Below are 17845 nucleotides of genomic sequence, written 5' to 3' on the forward strand. Positions count from 1 at the left end.
GATGTCTGGACACGCTCTACCGTGTCGGCATCCAACCTCAGTCAACAACAACGAGACGGAAATGTCGGATCAATCGCGACATCCGCATGGGCTGATCCAGCAGTCAAAGCCTGAGCACGACAATATATCCTAGGACACGCGAAGCTAAAGCTCCCGGATAGTGAGCCTTATCCATTGAGTTTCCAGGTCTTTCACGAGGCTCTCAAGTCTTTTTCGGTCGACGGAGCTACTCCCAAGCACTACAAGTCCACTGGCCGAAAATCTGGGGAAGGTCGTCAAAACTTCCCCTCATTCGCCACGGCGAGCTCTGTCGACACTACCAGTAACTTTAGACCTGTCAACGTGCGGGGAAAGGCACTGTTCTCTGCCTCGGAGACACCAAATCTGCGATGATTTAAAGCTGTCTACCTCTGGCCGGAATCGGTGTGGGGGTCTTCTAATTGAGTAAATGTTGGCCTCAGGCTACAGACCTACTTCAATCTCGCCTTTAAACCCTGCTCCCGTCCTTGAAGGTGATCAGCGACTCAGGATCTCTACTACTCACAAGGTATGGCTACTGTCACAGCTCATGCCCTGGGTGCAGGCCATCTTACGATACCCGAGCGATTCTTTGTCAAACCGGCAGACCCAGATGCCAGACGGACTGTGCCGTCGCTGTCCTTCCTCGTTCAGCACAAGGATGCAAGGAGCGGAAAGACAACCCGAATTGTCTTCGACCTGGGTATGCGCCGAGATCTCAGCCTATACCCAGCAGCATTAGAATCCCACTTAACCAGCCGCCAACCGATATCAACAGACCCTGATCCGGTTGCTTCGTTGGCAATAGGCGGCTTGTCTGTGGACGATATTGACTACGTTATGTTTAGTCACGTCCATTATGATCATGTCGGCATGCCTCGTGATTTCACCAACAAGAAAACGAAATTTATTGTCGGGCACGGTGCCCTTGATCTGCTGAACGGGAAGACCAAACATGATCTTGGCAAGCATATGGTCTTTGAGTCGGACCTCCTCCCTCTCGAACGAACGATAGAACTGCCACCACCCGAAGTAAGCGATAACCCGTCACCAAATCATGCTCAGTTTAAGTGGAAGCGTCTTGGGCCCTTTCCAGAAGCTATCGATTTCTTCAACGATGGTAGCCTTTACATTGTGAACTCACCTGGCCATCTTCCTGGACATATCAACCTCCTGTGCCGATTGTCTTCGACAAAGTTTATCATCATGGCAGGGGACGCCTGCCACGATGTCAGACTCCTTACTGGTGAGAGAGACATTGCAACTTGGACCGACGAGACCGGCAAACATTGCTGCATACACGTGGATATTCCCACAGCCAAGGAGAATCTTGCTCGATTGCGCGCTGTCACGAAAGACGGGATCGAATTGGATGGAGAAGCAGCGCGGGCACAGGTCGAGCTCGTGTTTGCACATGATTTTGCTTGGGAGGAAGACGCAGTGAAGAGAGGCAGATTTTGGCCAGGAAAAGTACAATAGCTCAATGAGATGTCCGAGCCCAAGGCCACAAATAGCTCAGCATGTGAAAGGCTGGCGAGTCAGCGGTTGCCAGCACTGAATGGACCTCGAGTCCGGCGGAAGCGACCTTTCCATCTTCACAGTAGACGATATGTGAAGAGATATCATGAATTTTGAGATATCCAAGGTAAATCTACATGGCGTTTGTGCCTCGTTCTGATCCTGCCTGGTGGGTGTCGAGTTAAGCTTGGACGGAGACTAGTCCTGACAACTGGGATAGCGTCAAGACATGGTGGAAAGAATAGAAAGATTCTAGAAGTTAGTTTATTTAAGACTCTCAGGTAGGATCTTAACTATAATTTAGGTATACTCTTAACCCTTGTTACTAAAGTTTAGTTAAGGACCTTGAGTACTCTTATTCTTCGATATATTGCTTTCGCTATCGAAACACTCTAACTCAATAAGTCTCCTACCTTTTCTGACTTGATACCTTAGCTTGTTCACTCATAGTATAGTAGAAAGTTATTGAGGATCGCAAAGTTAGAATATCGTGATTTTGGTGAGGCTCTCATGTAAACTGAATGCCAAGAAAAATGCGCCATTCCTACCGCGCAGGAGATATTTATCTGTTCGATGCAACCTTACAACTTTCCGTATGCTTGAGACAGAGTCAATGACAATGCCTCGCCAGGGCACCTACTGGGTAGGCAATGCATACATTCATACTATTCCCTTCCCTACTCAGGTATCACAGCAGGCTGATGATAAGGTATGTTTGCCCGTCTTCTTGACGGTCGCTCAATATGACCTTCTCACACATCCGTGACATCCCTGGATTCAGCTTTTGTGGTCAACAGCACGTTTCGAGGCTCTACCCTTTCTTTCGCCATCCAGCTTCAGTGCGCTTGATGTACCAGCCACGAGGCTAGGCCCAAGCATCGACACGTTCTTCAACATTAGCATACATTCACTCTAGGCCACCCAGCTCGACGACGAAAATGGGAAAGTTCTTGATATTCCATATAGGCCATGGCCCGTTCTTTACGATTTAAGATACAACCATCATTTCCCGTCGATGATTACAGGCACGTCTCAGACGATTACTACGGTGTGGTATAATCGTAGCCGCTGGTAAGTTTTATCGGGACAGTGCGTTTGGTACAAGAACATATGGTACGTGCTTCGGGGTGCCAAGATAAAGAAGGTGAGTCTCCTAGTTCGGTCTTCAAGCTGTCATAGAGCATGACAGATTCTAGTCAAAACTTCAACGTCCTCTCACTGGCTTCCAGGACAGGACTCAAGGTTTGTACCACGAAAACGGTCTATTGATGTGTAAACGATGCTACGGAAGTACTCTCGCTTGAGGATGAAGTGAAGACCCTAATTGCGACACTTCACCGACGGTCTAGATCGTGCCTCTAATGTGCACAGATACTCCTGAAAAAGAGTTCGAGTCTGTCCACGCTGACTTCGACGCTTGTGGCAGCGTTTGAGTAAGGAAAGCAACACAAGCATTGAGGTCTGAAAGATGTGCAGGTGCGCATAACGCCTTAGATGGCTTGCAAAGGGTTAGTACTACAGATCTAACATATAAAGAACAACGACATCCTGTCCTTCAGACACTTCTACTCATCAAAGCTACCACATTCAATCTATCTTGAATACATCGTCGAGATGATGTGCACACAAATCTTAGTCTCTGCCTTGTTGGCCTTGTGCCTACCCGAAGTCGGCTCTGCAGCCCCATACCCTGAGGTTCGAAGCGAAAGCGTGTGCACGAACGGTGTCTACGGAGAACTCTCCCCAGTCCTCGCTGGCTACTCGGTTGCACTGGCATCTTGTTCTACAATATACCCCGTCGAATGCACCACGGATCTGACCAAGCGTGGGGCAATGCTGGCAGAGGCGAAGATCGTTACTCAAGTACGCACCGCAACAACGATGACAAACTCTCAACAAGCTTCTGCTTGGTCCAAATTGCAGCAACAGCCTAATAGTGTGGTGTCGACAATGTGCTCGTGTATTGCAACACCAAAGGTGAGTTTTCTTAACCAGCCGTCGCCATATATATGTGGCTAAACATCTCTTTTGCCCTTAAATCTCACTAACCGATGATAAAATAGTCTTGCCCTATTCAAGAAAGTGCTACCAGCATCGTGAAGAGAGCAGCTATCAAGACAGTCGCAAGCAAGTCAGCGAAGGGTACCACCAAATCGACGACAAAGGCTACAACCACAAGTACCCGCAAACCGACTACTACTACTAAGCCTAAAACTATCACAACCACCACCAAACATACCACCACCACAACCAAGCACAGCACCGCAAGCACCAAGCACAGCACAGCATCCACCAAGCACAGCACAGCATCCACCAAGCACAGCACCACATCCACCAAGCATAGCACTGCAACAACCAAGCATACCACTACAACCAAGCCAACTACGAAGACTACTACTTCCACCAAACATACCACCACCACACAAAACCTACCACCACCACCAAACCAACCACCACCACCGCCAAACCGACCACCACCACCAGCACCAAATCAACCACCATCACGAAAACATACTACCACTAAACATACCACTACCATAAAGAAACCTACCACCACCTCGACCACGATTGCCACTAAAACGACCACGACTGTCCCAACTATCTCGGCTATATCGACCACCTTAACTACATCGGTTGGATCAATCACGTCGACTACCTCGACTACGTCTGATCTATCTAGCACGTCGACCACGTCGATCAACTCAACTACATTAGATCTACCTACCACGTCGATTACAACAACCACTTCAACCACTTCGACCACCTTAGATACACCTACCACGTCGACTATCTTAGCTAATTCAACTACCCCAGATCCACCTACGACGTCGACTATCTTAGCTAATTCAACTACCTCAGATCCACCTACGACGTCGACTATCTTAGCCACTTCAACTGCCCCAGATACACTGAGTAGTTCGACAACGTCAACCATTTCAACCACATCAGATACACCAACTAATTCGACGATAGCAACCACATCAGATACACCAACCAATTTGACGATAGCAACCACATCAGATATACCAACTAGTTCGACGATAGCAACCACATCAGATACGACCATCTCAGCCATATCGACTACATCTGAAGCAACCACAACACCTACATCAGCTATATCTGAAGCGACCACATCAGATACCACCATCTCAACCATATCGACTATATCTGAAGCAACCACAACAACTGCAGCAGCTACATCTGAAGCAGCCACAACAACTGCAGCAGCTACATCTGAAGCAGCCACAACAACTGCAGCAGCTACATCTGAAGCAACCACAATAACTGCATCAGCTACATCTGAAGCAACCACAATGATTGCATCGGCTACATCGGCTACATCTGAAGCAACCACAATAACTGCATCAGCTACATCTAAAGCAACCACAGTAACTGCATCAGTCTCAACGGCTTCACCCTCCGTGGGGATTTTATAATCCAGCCATGAGTACAACACAGGCATTCACTGCCAGTTCTGCACGCTCTGGCTCGGCTTCAAACCGTGGACCATTCCTCGTGAGGGACAATGTCTCATCATACAGCAAGTTATTGAAGGCAACCAGCGCTGGTACTTCGGAAACGGCTTGTTATGGACATCTGCACTATCGACAAATCTTTATATGCTTCTTCATTATCATTACTTCGAATTTAGGCCGGACAACAGCACCGGTGGGGGCAGTGTTTGTCAGGGCGCATAGGGCAGGTTCTGATTCAGGTAATAGATTTGATTGAATTGCAGAATACTATCGTACACTCTGAGCTTGCAAATCAGCACCAATCCTCCCTTTGTGAACCAAAACACAGTCTAGACGTCAGTACCTAAGGTTGTTAGACCTCCGGCTACTTGCATAAAATGCAGCATTGTGTGGGGCGGTCTCTGGCCCTGCAAAGGGGAAGACCCATTGGTGCTCCTAGGATCCAGTAGTTTTGGGTGGAAGAGGTAGTGAAGAAAGGCAGGTTTTGGCCACGAAACATATAAGAAATTCGCTTGAGACTTTAGCCCATGCTTTAAACCTCAGTCGACGAAGAAGAGTGACTTGTGCCCTCTCCGACAGCAAGCATCTCCAATGTGCCTTGCTGCTCCTTACCTGAACGTTTCTTACAAGTGACCCTTTGCAAGATTGTAATGTCCATAGTCCTTGCTTGGCCTTTTGTCGGTCGTTGGATTCTTCAACACCTCATACAAGCATTTACGATGCTGGCCAGCAATGCACGGCTCTAATCAAGCCACTGCCACTCTTTGCAACCCGTCGGCTTCCAGATCTGTCGCAGCCTGATGAGGCGACTCTTGCATCCGACCATTATACTCGACACCCTGCCTTTTCAGTCTCTCATTCTCCTCCGCCAACCACTTCGCCTGTATCCTCAGCCTTTCCGGTACCACCGCTGCTCTTGGTCCAGTGATCTTCCACCCCTTCAATTTATCCTGCCCGCCAACGTCTTGAATCGTCTTAAACTCCACGAGACTGTATTCGTTGTTGGGGCGGTCGAAGTTGAATGGCTCCTTGAGCGACACAGGCGGATTCGTAATGATCCGAGCGAGACGGCTGCCATTCTTGGATGCACTGTGCAGCATCAACGGATGCAGGAGAACCACATCACCGATACTTCCAGTCATCTCGTAAAACGAGTCTGGTGAGCATTCTTGTACCGTATCATTGAAGAACGACAACGTGGTATCATCTGGCTTATCAGCGGGAGTCATACGCGGGCCGACGCCTTCGGGGTGATCGTACTGTGAACAACCGTATCAGCTTTCGGTATGCCTCTTTCCGAGTGGATGTGGCGACAACAAGGATAATAGGGAAAGCATTCTTGATGAGTTGAAAGGGGGGTCAAATACTTACAAGCCACTTTCCAATCCTCGCCGGCCCCTCATCACAAATCCAGGTCCCTCCTCCGTTCGGCAGAATATCAGTGAACAAAGGGATAACCAGCAGTCCTTGCTCCGGCGAGTCGAGGAAGTGCACGAAAAAGTCACCATCGACATGCCATCCATCCAACTCCTTGGGCCCGATATCCTTTCCTTCGCTCTCCGGCGTGCCCAGATTCACGATAAATGAATCGTTCCACATTTTGGACTCGGGTGTAACGCGCTCCTCGCCGCCGACAAGGTCGCAGATCGCATCCCATGCTTTCGGCGCGAATGAAGGCACACTGATCTGCCGGTGTCCAGGCATATTCGTCCGCTCACGGGTCCAAGTCGTTTTGTCCTCAGGCGACATGCCTAGACGGGTCCACACATCGCAGGTCCAGTCGTCAGAGGCAGCACGGGAGAAGCATTCTTTGAGCACGATGTAGCCGTGTTTCATGAAGTGGGAGACGTCATCGGGCGTGAGAACTTTGTAGGGTCTGCTAGCCCCGTCCATTGTGACCAAGAAGATGGGTAAAACTGGTACACTCTAGATGTGGTCTGATATAGTGTCGAAATGAAGGGGCAGACAGCCTCGCAGAATCGGTAATCCCCTATCTGACCGTCCTTCGAGAGACGACCAGACAAGATTTTTCAAGTATGAACGAGTTGTTCGAGGCTTTCCTGGGTCTCGACAGATGCATCAATGCTAAAGTACACGTTTAAATGCCGAGGAGACACACTGGGACAATTCAGCCGCGAGAGAGACCAGCCATATCACAGTCCTCTAGTATTTATCCGAAGAACCTATCGGATTTCCCTTCCGAGACGGGATCCACAACTCTGGAGCTCGATCTCGAAGACCAAAAGTGTAAAGGACGCACTTACCAGAATCCCAATAGGATTCTAGCATATCTGTACGACCCAGTCTACCCGGTAGTTCCCATATCACGCTGGCTATAACGACTACCATGACAAAAACTCAACTCGCATTTTCCGTTCCCACTCATAACCAAAATCCCTCCGTTCGCGTGGAAGACCTACCAGTCATCGTCCTCTTTTTCTGCACCTCTTCCACTCATAGCACTCTGTCTGGCTCTCAAGGCCTCTGCCAACCCTCCCGCTAGACTACCACCGCCAATACTGTTCGGAGTAGCTCGCCCAGAGTCCGTTCCACTCCCTGTGCCCAAGCTCATGCCGCTATCCCTCGCTGGAGACGCAGTGGGCTTCCTTGCATTTGGCACAGGTCGCTTGGCTGGTGGTGCCGGCGGCGTAGGTTTTGCTTTGGCAGCGACAGGCGGAGCAGCAGGTTTCGCATGCCCATTGACGACGACTGACGGTGTAGGGGCAGCACGAGGCGGTGCAGCTGGAGGTGGCGGAGGAGGCGGTGGAGCCGCACGGCTCAGCTCGATTTCTTCCATATAGGCCGTAGGTGCCCAGCCCTCTGCATTGGTTTGGGCGTTTCTGCAGAGCCACCAACCTATAGCACGTATTAGTTCTCATCGGAACGTAGAACACAAAAGAAATCACGTAAGCTTACCATTTGTTTCTTTCTTTACAATCTCCACGATATCTCCCGCCTTGATGGTCAACTCATTGGCGTTAGGTGAATTGAAGTCGTACTTGACTTTAGCTTGGGGCTTTGAAGGTGCAGCGGCGGGAGCTGCTGCTGCAGGTGGAGGAGGCGGCGGCGGCGGCGGCGGAGGTGCAGCACGACCAAATGACGAGGCAGACTCGTTACGAGTGTGAGACGAAGTTCCATTCACTGGCTGAGTAACTTGCGAGTAGATTCCGGTAGCAGCAGGAACTGGAGCGGGAGCAGGTGTCGGAACGGTGCGCTGAGTCTGGGGAGCAGGTGTTGGGATCGTGCGTTGCGTCTGAGGAGCAGGAGCAGGAGTAGGTCTTGCTGCTGGCACCGGCCGTCGAGTGGCGGCTTGGGATGGTCGGCCTCCTGGACCACCAGGCCGTAGTAATTTGCCGCTTGTGATAGGTTTGGCGATTGCTTTACCCCGAGGCGTAGGTCTTGAGGTCGAATTTGGCGATTCTCCTTGACCAACATGGATTGTACCAGACTTGTACACGTCGTCTCGAGGAATAGCCGAGTCTTTCTGGGTCTTTACTGCTGCTGGCTTACCAGGCTTCTTGTTGTATTCGATATTAGGCCCAATTTTGAGGTTCATTCCTCCAGGTGATACGGTCTTGAATTGGAGGAAGAATTCCGTCTTGAAGACACAGTTGATCAGGGGATCTGGCTCTTGCGGAGAACTGACACCAAGAGCGAACCAATCATCGCGTAGGTTGGACGTCGATATGTATTTGACGGCACCAACAGGTATGGTCCTCTCGGACGAAATCTGAAGCTGATTGTTGATTACAGCTTGAACCACAATATAGATCGATTTGTTCGTGAGCACCAAGATCCTGGGCACTCGTAGGGACGATCGTCCAAATTTGGCTACCAGCACCTCGCAACGAGCGGAGAAGACGTACCGCTCCTGGGAGTTGAGGTTGATTGAATCACGAAGAACTCGTCCTTGGCCGCCAGGCATGTTGAGACCAAGATAATCGCCAAAGAATCGTCTTGAACCAACCAAGCTGTATCTACGTCGTTCTTTGCGGCCAGCCAGCAAGTGGTGCCCTTGGTCTCGGAATTCGATTTCTTTGACACCGACTTTGGACTTACGCCAGAACCGTTGTATCCGGGTAGCAGCTTCGGCACGGTACCTCAAATAGTTTCTCCAGGCACGCTGAATACGAACAGCCATGTTATGCCAATACCGATCTCGCATGTGCTCGAGACCGAACAAGGTTTCCGGACTTTTGATGAACGCTTTGGTAGTGCCCATCTGATATTCTTCTTGTGGGATGCTCGTATCTTTGAATATGATTTCTGAAGCAGTTCCCACATCACCCTTGTACGTGTATTCTCCAGCGTACGAAAGTCTTGGTGACAGAAGAGCAAACCTCTCTACGAATTTGTCGAACGCTTGACGATATGCGAATCCTGCTCGTCGAATGCGTACATTCTCTTGAAGACCAAGATACTTGATTTGATGCATGACATTTGGCTCGTTATATTCTTTGGGAGATTTGTTCTCGTTGGGCTTGATTGTTCGGATATAAGATGGTTGAGCTTGCATCAATGTTTCAACAAGCTCATTCGCGGACGCTTTGATCTTGTCACCGGCTGTTGGAGGGCGACGTTTGTCGTCTTGGTCAACCTGATTGGGGAAAAGCTCATGAAGAAAGCCGTTCGAGCTTTCCCCGACCAGGTTGAGGAGATCTTTCAGCAGCTGATCCTTATTCTTGTCCGTCATGCCGGCAACTTGATAGTTGACCTCGCCAGCATAGTGTTTTATGATAAATTGACCTTGCCTGTTTTCAAAGTTTGGATTACTCGAGAGGAAGTTCAGACGGCCAACAAAGGTCTGGTCGGCAGCTGTGGGGTCCGCATGTGCAGTCGCACAAGCATCATTGAGGGCGGCGAAAACGCCTGGCGGCCGCTTGTCCTCGATCAAGGAGCATACAACTTTGTTGTCGAAGTACTTGATTGGGGTCCATTGGATCTGTTCACGAGCATACTCTTCCTGCTCGGCCTTCAATGTCAGCTGGATAAAGATTTGTTGCAACTTCTCGTTGACATAGTTGATGCAGAGTTGCTCGAATGAGTTCTTCTCGAAGATTTCAAACCCGTAGATATCGAGAATGCCGATTGTGTTGGATACCGTGCCTTGAGATCTCAGTGAGACATTGGTACGAGCAACGATCCAGTCAAAAAGTCGGAAATACACGGCTTTGGCGAGGGCGTCCCTGACAGCCAGAGCTTGCGCGGGATTCAGTGGTGACTCGTATATGGAACCTCGTCGACCTCCACCTCGAGAGGTTTCGACGATTCTGATGGTCAGGGCTTTGTGGACATGAGCTGATTCGACTTCCAGCAGATATGCCACGAAATCAACAACAGACTGGTCTGCAATATCGACTCCACCTTGATCATTTTCTTTGAAGGTGATGTTGCCGATCCACAGAACTGCCGCAAGCATGCGAAAGATGTTATCCTGCTCGGCTTTGTTGAGCCCGATAACTCGCATGGCCTCAACAGTGTCTTGGAAGTCTTTCGCGTCATCAATTCCCGGTACGTCGAAACATTTCGACTTGCTCGTGTACACATAAGACTGCGGTTGCTGAATACCAAAGGTATCTCTGTATTCTTTCGGTGCTGCTTTGGTGAACTGGTAGAAGATATGGAAATTGCGCTCATTCGTAATCTGTCCGACGACTCTGGATGACTCCAGCAGGTAATTTGTGACTTTGGCTCCCACAGGCTCACCATTGGGATTGAACTCGAGTTCCAGATATTTGCCGAAGCGTGAAGAGTTGTTGTTTCGAAGAGTTTTGGCATTGCCAAAGGATTCGAGGAGAGGATTTGTGGCAAGGACCATATCCTTTGTCCGTTGAATCCTTGAGTCAGTGCCTCCAGAGACATTGGCGATGTATTGCATCAGACGTTTGGCAGCTTCGGTCTTGCCTGCACCCGATTCTCCGGAAATGATCACACATTGGTTTTCATGATATGCTTTCATGTTGTAGTATGAGGATTCTGCGACGGCGAAAACATGAGGGGGGACTTCGAGTCTGTTTCTACCTCGATAACTGTCCAGCACTTGATCGGTGTAGATTCCCAAGTCCCGAAACGGGTTGACGGAGACCAGCACATGGCCAATGTAGGTGTAGATCTCGCCATGTTCGAAGCGCTTCTTCAAGTTGTCGTTGATGGCTTCATTTGAGACCTTGCTGAGCAGTGTGAGGTCTGAAACGCCCACCTCCTTCTTCTTTGTGATTTCGAATGTGGCTTTCTTGATTTGGCCTTGCCCGGAGTCCGCCTGACCAGACTTTCCTCCGCCGAAGAGAGAAGCCTTTGCAGGCCGCGCAGATTTGCCTTCACGGCGCTTTGTTTGACCCTGCGCGCCGCATATCAGTATCTTTCAACATGGGGGCTTGGGCGGGCGGGCTCACCATATTGGAGGGGTGTCAGTGATCAAGACATGCGCGCAAAGCGGTCAGTATAGCTCGCGAATTCCAGGAATGTCGTTAATGGGCAACGGACACAGTTGGATAGTGTACGGAATCAGGAACGACAAGCTTGCAAGTTGCACACGAAACAATGACCGGAGGCCTGGTCCCAGTGTGAGATGCGGCTTCCGCGACGGATGGGCCAGGGACTATGTATGACATACCAAACGACGGTGGTAGCGGAAAAGCGCAGTTTAGGTCAGCAAAGTACGTTAAGGTTCAAACCACGCAGACCCCAAGACAGGCACTGCTGCTCTCCAATAACCCCTCTACGGGCTGAACGCCACACCACAGCCTCTCTTGACGCGCAAGCACAAACGTATCATTCTGGTGAAGAGATTTCATTGCAGCCTGGACATCAAGCACCCAGTGAAACTATCATCCTCAGCGGCAGCACTCGGCTTCTGCATGATCTGTTGTACCCTGCATTCACAGTGACGTGCATTATGTCTCCGCAATGTCTATCATCAACATGACAGCTTCGTGCCGAGAACAGTCCCCCTCTATCTCAATTGAACAGCATCGAGTATGAAACATATCTGCGGGAGCCCGGAATGGCCGACAATGCAGTGTTTAGTTCGTCAAGCAATCCATTCGTCCTGCCAGAAGTCGATGACATCCTTCGCAATGTTCGGTCCAACAAGCTCAATGATTTGTCTACTTCCTTCGTCTGTTCTTGTAGCTTCTTCTAGGCACTGGATGGAGCGAAATCTATCGGCCAAAATGGCGGCATCATTCTTTGAGAGTGGTTGTTCTGGTGCAGTAGTAGTCGCCTGAGCAATCAGTGTGGTCAGCGTGGGGCGTGGTAGAGGAGGCGCCTCAATGCTATGGTCAGATTCTTTCACATATCGCTCGAGAGTATGAAGAATGGTTTCCGTTGACAGAGCAAGAATCAGTGGCATTGCGTTCGCCTCGGAGTCCCTGAGTCTTGTGAGATACACCCATCTCTCTGGTCGAAGGCAGCCACTCACGGGTTTTGCAAAATTGAGAAATGCTGCCAGATCGGGATGCTACCATTACTGACAAGTAATGCGACGTGATGGTCTCCTTGCGGTATTGTCTTCGGCACCCGTGACTGTAGCCGCTCTAGGTTATGCTTCGAGCCGTCAGACGACCACAGGATGAGGACGTGAAGAAGTGAAGCGGTATGGCTGGAAGACGGGAGCGCCAGGTCGAATGGAATGGTGTCGTACTCTGTCCCTCCAGTCAGCATGCTCTGTGGTCGCCTTCCTGAACTACCGTGGAAACTGTAAGTCTCTGAAGAGAACAATATGGGCCCGAGTGATCGCCATGCCGGTTGACGACGGAGAGATCTTGAGAACTTGGCTTGAATCATGCTTTTTGACATTTGGAGTCGGGGAGGGTATCTTGTATAAACAGTGCATATAGCGGAGTCGAGAAATCTGTACAAGCCGCCGTACCATACCTTAGGACCCTCATCGGTAGGGCCGCCGTTTGTCGGGGTTTCCTTCAAAGCCGTGGAAAAGCTTGCCAGAATTGGAATGCTCAAGCACCGGCAAAGCCTCACCGTTTTGGCTTCGATTCTGAGGTTCCTTCCTTCGCAGCTTCGATAACCTGTTGTCTGTGCTTTTCTTCCAGAGCTTTTTCCGTCTCGACCAGTATCTTCTCGGCCGGACCAGGCTTGTGCTGCTCCAGTGCTTCTTTGGCCTCTTCATCGTCCTTCTCCGAAGACACAAAAGATGCGATACGCGCAAACCAGCCTTTGGGCTTTTCTGGTTTCTCAACATCTTTGTCCTCCTCATAGATCTCGGGTGGTAGTATTCTTACAGTGCCATTCGGCTTCCCATTCTTCTCTTTTGCTCGGAGACGTAGCACTTCCCTTTCTAATTCCACAAGGGCTTTTCGAGCAGCCTTCTCCGATTCTTCGAGCTCATTCAGACGATCCGCCACATCATCCCTCCGTCTGCTCTCCTTCCGTCCCGACCGCCAGGCTTCGAACACGATCAAGCCAGCCGCAACGGTGAAAAGGAAGGTCTCGCTTATGAAGGTGGCTCCGGACTCTATGGCCTTGGCTTCAGACAGAGGTCTGATCTTGGGCTTGGTCCGTGGCTTCGCCGGTTCTGAGGCTTCTTTGGCCGATTTCGCCGCTGCTTCTTCTTCTGCCTTCATCTGCGCTTCCGTTTTGACGGTGGGTATAGTGGCCTTATGCTTTTTGGCTGCCTCGGCTGCTGCCTCTTTCGCTGCTTGCTTTTCGACGGCTGCCGCATCTTGCAGTAGACCTATCCGCCATCGCATGTCGACCCTATGGAGGGTCTGGGCCATGGACATGCAGGTTTTCCGGAACCCTTCATGTTCTCGTGCTTGCCTTTTTATGAAGTTCTGTGCCAGTCAGAACAAGTAGCACGAACAATGCTCAATCTGCGCCAGCTTACAGCTATAGGTTTGGCAAGTGTGCGGACAGCAAGTGAAGTGAATTTGAGGGTGAGCGACATTTCGAGAACGAGATCCTTGCCAACAAGCAGGGCCTCATGTGATTGCGGGACGCCATTCACACGTCGATATTAGCATAGACCATCTTCACACCATGTTGTTGACATCGGTTCATAGCATCAAAGGCAAGAGTGCATAGCTAGGTCGTCGCAGGGCTTAACCTTTTAGGCGGCATTTTCTGGCTGTTAGGTGATCCCCGCTAGCATTCAGGGCCGATTCGAAGGTTACGTAGGGGCCCATCCTAGGTGGGCGTGAATATCACGTGACTCTGGAATTGTCTTCGAGTGATTGGTCTGTGACGTGACTTCCATTTACGGCGCATAGTAAATAAACCTAAATCTTTGGCCCATGGCAACAGCGTCCGCCAGAGGTCCATTCACAGTGTATTGTGTTTGATGCCAAATTATCGGTCGGAACCCATGATAGGTGCTATTCATTGTGCAGCAGCATATTCTTCCACCTCCTCTCGACGGTCCTTAATAGATTCCTACCGGACGGGCCGCAGTCTGCTATGGATGTCCTTTCACCACGGCCGGTAAATTTACCAATGCTACCACCAAAGGCCATGAAGAAGCCCAAGCTGGAGGCGAAGAAGTCCGACGAGAAACCTACGAATCCAGACCGAATTGACGACAAATGGCGACCACCCACGACGATCACAGAGCCGGGCTCTGCAGCCGAGACCTACTCGATGGGGAGGAAACTTGGTAAAGGAGGTTTCGCAGTATGCTTTGAAGGTCGCGCAAAGAAGACCTCAGAAGTGTTTGCCCTCAAAGTGGTCAAAGCAAAGGTAGAACAGAAGAAGATGATGGAGAAGTTTCGAACGGAACTACAGATACATGCGAAGATGCACCATCCCAACATCGTCGAGTTCCTGCGAGCCTTCACCATCGAAGACCACACCTACGTCGTACTTGAGCTCTGTCCGAATGGAAGCTTGACAGAGATGGTCAAGACTCGGTCCTGTCTCAGCTTACCGGAGGTTCGACGTTTCATGGTCCAGATTTGTGGAGGAGTTAAATACATGCACAAACGTTCGGTGATACACAGAGATCTCAAAATGGGAAACATATTTCTGGACTCACGAATGAACATCAAGATTGGCGACTTTGGTTTAGCAGCCGTCATGGCAGACGAACAAGATCGAAGAACGACGCTGTGTGGGACGCCAAACTACATTGCTCCGGAGATTCTTAGTAAGTCGGGCAATCGAGGCCATGACAACAAAGTCGACACATGGGCGGTAGGAGTCATTTGTTACGCTATGCTCATGGGCACACCACCTTTCCAGTCAAAAACGCAGCAGGAAATCTATACCAAACTGAGAAGCCTTGAGTATGAGTGGAAGATTGACAGCAAAAACTACATTCCTCCACAAGCCAAGGATTTCGTTGCTGCTTGTCTGAATCTCAATTCTGCAGAAAGACCGGATATGGACCAGCTTGTGGAGTATGACTTCTTCAAGATGGGAGCAATCGCAGATGAGCTCGATATTCTCTGTCTCAGATCCAGTCCAAACTGGCTCGAGAATGCTGATCCACGTGGCGACAAAGTCAGATCAGGCTATGGTGTAAGCCATAACCGGATATGCAGAGACTGTGGAGTGGGGAGAGGCTCTGACGGACGTCCCCGTGCTGGTGTTGGTATCGCCGCCGGCATCTCTACGTTGGTGGAAATCGAGGCCGAAAACAGACAAGGCTGCGCTCCGGTAGTCCCGCTACCAGCTGGAATTCTGTACAAGCAATTCGCAGATGCACAAAATGAGTGGGCGGCACGACAGAAGCAGCGGCTTCTCGGGAGCCAAGTTCGAAGCCGCAAGCCGATCATGGACCAGGGTGATGCAAATGCAGGCCAGGGTAAAATGACAAAGGCTGTGGCAGAATCGCTACCAGCTATCGTCCAGAACGTTCCATCCATGTCCGGAGGGCCAACGGCCAGGCACTTTCAGAGCTTTGCGGCTCAGCAACGACAACAAGCTTTACCTGCAGCCATGTCTCGAAAAGCAGAAAGAGTTTCAGAAGATCCGCCCCAGAAGAAAGAAACAGAAATCACTGAACAGCCGACACAAGCACTTTTGAGGGAGCGGCCCCTAAGAGCTGCCACGCTCCGAGCAACCAGAAGCACCACTCTACGAGCACCAATCTCACAATCAATTTCCCATAGCTCAAGGACTCTTCCAAGATCCGCTACTGTACCGGACGCAATTGATGGTCTTGCAAAGCGGATAGAAGCAAGCCTCGGAAGAGCAGAATCTCGACAGGCACGAGGCGGCATAGAGATGGGCAGACCGGTCATCGAAGAAAGAGTCAGGAAGGTCTCACGAGCAGTATTCGGAACAGAAAATGCCACCGTCCGCCCTGACAGCTCTTCGTCAGCATCGTCAGGGTATTTTGGCGATCTACCGGTTCGAGTGTTGCAGCCCACCAGTGGGAACGACAGGATAAAGTCTTTGGAAGTGGCCGAAAAGCATCGCCAGACGGTAGAAGCACCAGAGAAGCAAGTGGCTGCGTCACAGTCGGCGCCGTGTTCTCAAACGTTTTTGCCGAGACATCAGTCAAGGATCATCGCACCGACGGATCCCGCAACCATCGTTCCTTCTTCTTCGGGCGCCGCTGTTGTTGACGCCTTGCGTTCGCTGCACAAAGCTCTTGACAGTAGGAGTTTCGACGATGGGACTCAACGACCGCGGTCCGCATATGGCACACGAAAGATTCGGGATGCGTCCAATTATCCCAGGGTCGACAAATGGGTGGACTATGCAACTCGCCATGGCATCGCATATATTCTGACCGATTCGACTGTTGGTATGATCCTGAAATCGTCAGATGACAACAAAATGCCCAGTAGTTGTGTGGTGATTCGGAACGCTGGTCAACATACGCTCAAACGCGCAAAGGGTCTCGAATATCAATTCGTTCCCCAGGGTCAAGATGCGAACGACGTGGAATTTTACGAGCAAAGTGATTGTGAGATCGACATGAAACGTATGGACGTTCCTGCCAGGGACTTTCTGCTTGACCTTGAAAAGCACTCGAGCCAGGTAGCGGCCGCCAGCACGATTCAGGCTGGTCTTCGGGGCAGCGAAGCTGAGCGGATGAAGGAAGTTGCACTTTTGGACAAGTTTGGCAAGTATATGAATAAACAGACTGGACACTCGGACCCGCAAGACGCAAAACAAGCTGGTACAAGTAGGCACTTCGTCCACTTCTACCAGAGGGTGGGCAACGTGGGTGTCTGGAGATTTGCAGACGGTGGACTGCAGTTCAACTTTCCAGATCACACAAAGTTGACTGTGCGACAACAAATCTCCGAAAATGGGGAAAGTCGCTATCAGGTCGATTGCGTTTATCTTGTCCCGACTGACGCCATCAACCTTGCTCATCACGGCATAGCCAGCGCCGAGGCGATGGAGCGGCGTAGCACCATCAGCATCCCGCTAGAAGATATCATGACCAATGTCTTGCGACGATCGGAAATGGAATTGATCCGAACAAACGAAATCAAAGAGAAGCTAAGCTGGATCCGAGCTGTTATAGGCTGTTGGGTCAAGGAAGGTGGATTGGGAAGAATGGGAGAGGAGAAACTCGGCTGGAGCGGATTGCAAGAAAGAAGAGATGATAAGAGGATCAAGTTGCAATGGGTGACGGTGGGAAGATGTGGTGGTGACGGTGAAGGTGTCGGTAGAGGCGACAAGAAGCATTCTTGAGAGCAGTGAGGACGTGTGGTTGGTGATTAGTGATTGTTTTTGCCTTCATGTCAGCGTCGGTGTTTGGCTGGAGTTCGGTTTCGGTTATTGCATGACATTGGAACGCATGGTATAGGCAGGTTCATGCGATAAATTCTTCTGGTAAAACGTAGATGATATGAGGTTTGTGCTGGGAATTATTGAAGTCGCTACGAATATCAGGTCATAAAGTCTATGATGGTGAATTG

General features: G+C 50.3%; 6 protein-coding genes across 6 annotated transcripts; 3 read left to right on the top strand and 3 right to left on the bottom strand.

Annotated features, from left to right (window-relative positions):
- The first annotated feature begins 271 nt into the window (after positions 1–271).
- On the top strand, positions 272–1569 carry EDD37DRAFT_223955 (beta-lactamase-like protein). The gene has a single exon (XM_062810445.1). It carries the CDS (start codon positions 550–552, stop codon positions 1495–1497), a length of 948 nt encoding a protein of 315 aa, XP_062672538.1. The 5' UTR covers positions 272–549; the 3' UTR covers positions 1498–1569.
- A 1581-nt stretch (positions 1570–3150) lies between these two features.
- Positions 3151–4973, top strand: EDD37DRAFT_605487 (uncharacterized protein; the record flags this gene model as incomplete). The annotated part of the gene is made up of 2 exons (XM_062814817.1): positions 3151–3513; positions 3600–4973. 2 exons carry the CDS (start codon positions 3151–3153, stop codon positions 4971–4973), a joined length of 1737 nt encoding a protein of 578 aa, XP_062672539.1.
- A 526-nt stretch (positions 4974–5499) lies between these two features.
- EDD37DRAFT_620236 (uncharacterized protein) lies at positions 5500–7119 on the bottom strand. The gene is made up of 2 exons (XM_062815901.1): positions 6384–7119; positions 5500–6271 (listed from the first exon to the last, which is right to left on the bottom strand). Exons 1-2 carry the CDS (start codon positions 6903–6905, stop codon positions 5759–5761), a joined length of 1035 nt encoding a protein of 344 aa, XP_062672540.1. The 5' UTR covers positions 6906–7119; the 3' UTR covers positions 5500–5758.
- On the bottom strand, positions 7120–11641 carry EDD37DRAFT_620237 (myosin I). Its single transcript, XM_062815902.1, has 3 exons — positions 11405–11641; positions 7929–11349; positions 7120–7868 (listed from the first exon to the last, which is right to left on the bottom strand). The coding sequence occupies exons 1-3, from the start codon at positions 11405–11407 to the stop codon at positions 7429–7431; spliced, it is 3864 nt and encodes a 1287-aa protein (XP_062672541.1). The 5' UTR covers positions 11408–11641; the 3' UTR covers positions 7120–7428.
- Positions 11642–12897: 1256 nt separating this feature from the next.
- Positions 12898–14101, bottom strand: EDD37DRAFT_223977 (optic atrophy 3 protein-domain-containing protein). Its single transcript, XM_062810446.1, has 2 exons — positions 13913–14101; positions 12898–13787 (listed from the first exon to the last, which is right to left on the bottom strand). Coding segments are annotated over exons 1-2 (804 nt in total). The 5' UTR covers positions 13915–14101; the 3' UTR covers positions 12898–12985.
- A 136-nt stretch (positions 14102–14237) lies between these two features.
- On the top strand, positions 14238–17840 carry EDD37DRAFT_620243 (serine/threonine protein kinase). The gene has a single exon (XM_062815903.1). The coding sequence runs from the start codon at positions 14424–14426 to the stop codon at positions 17616–17618; it is 3195 nt and encodes a 1064-aa protein (XP_062672543.1). The 5' UTR covers positions 14238–14423; the 3' UTR covers positions 17619–17840.
- Positions 17841–17845: the final 5 nt, after the last annotated feature.

The sequence above is a fragment of the Exophiala viscosa genome (assembly GCF_022695815.1).
Source record: "Exophiala viscosa unplaced genomic scaffold EDD37scaffold_2, whole genome shotgun sequence".
Classification (NCBI taxonomy): Eukaryota; Fungi; Ascomycota; class Eurotiomycetes; order Chaetothyriales; family Herpotrichiellaceae; genus Exophiala; species Exophiala viscosa.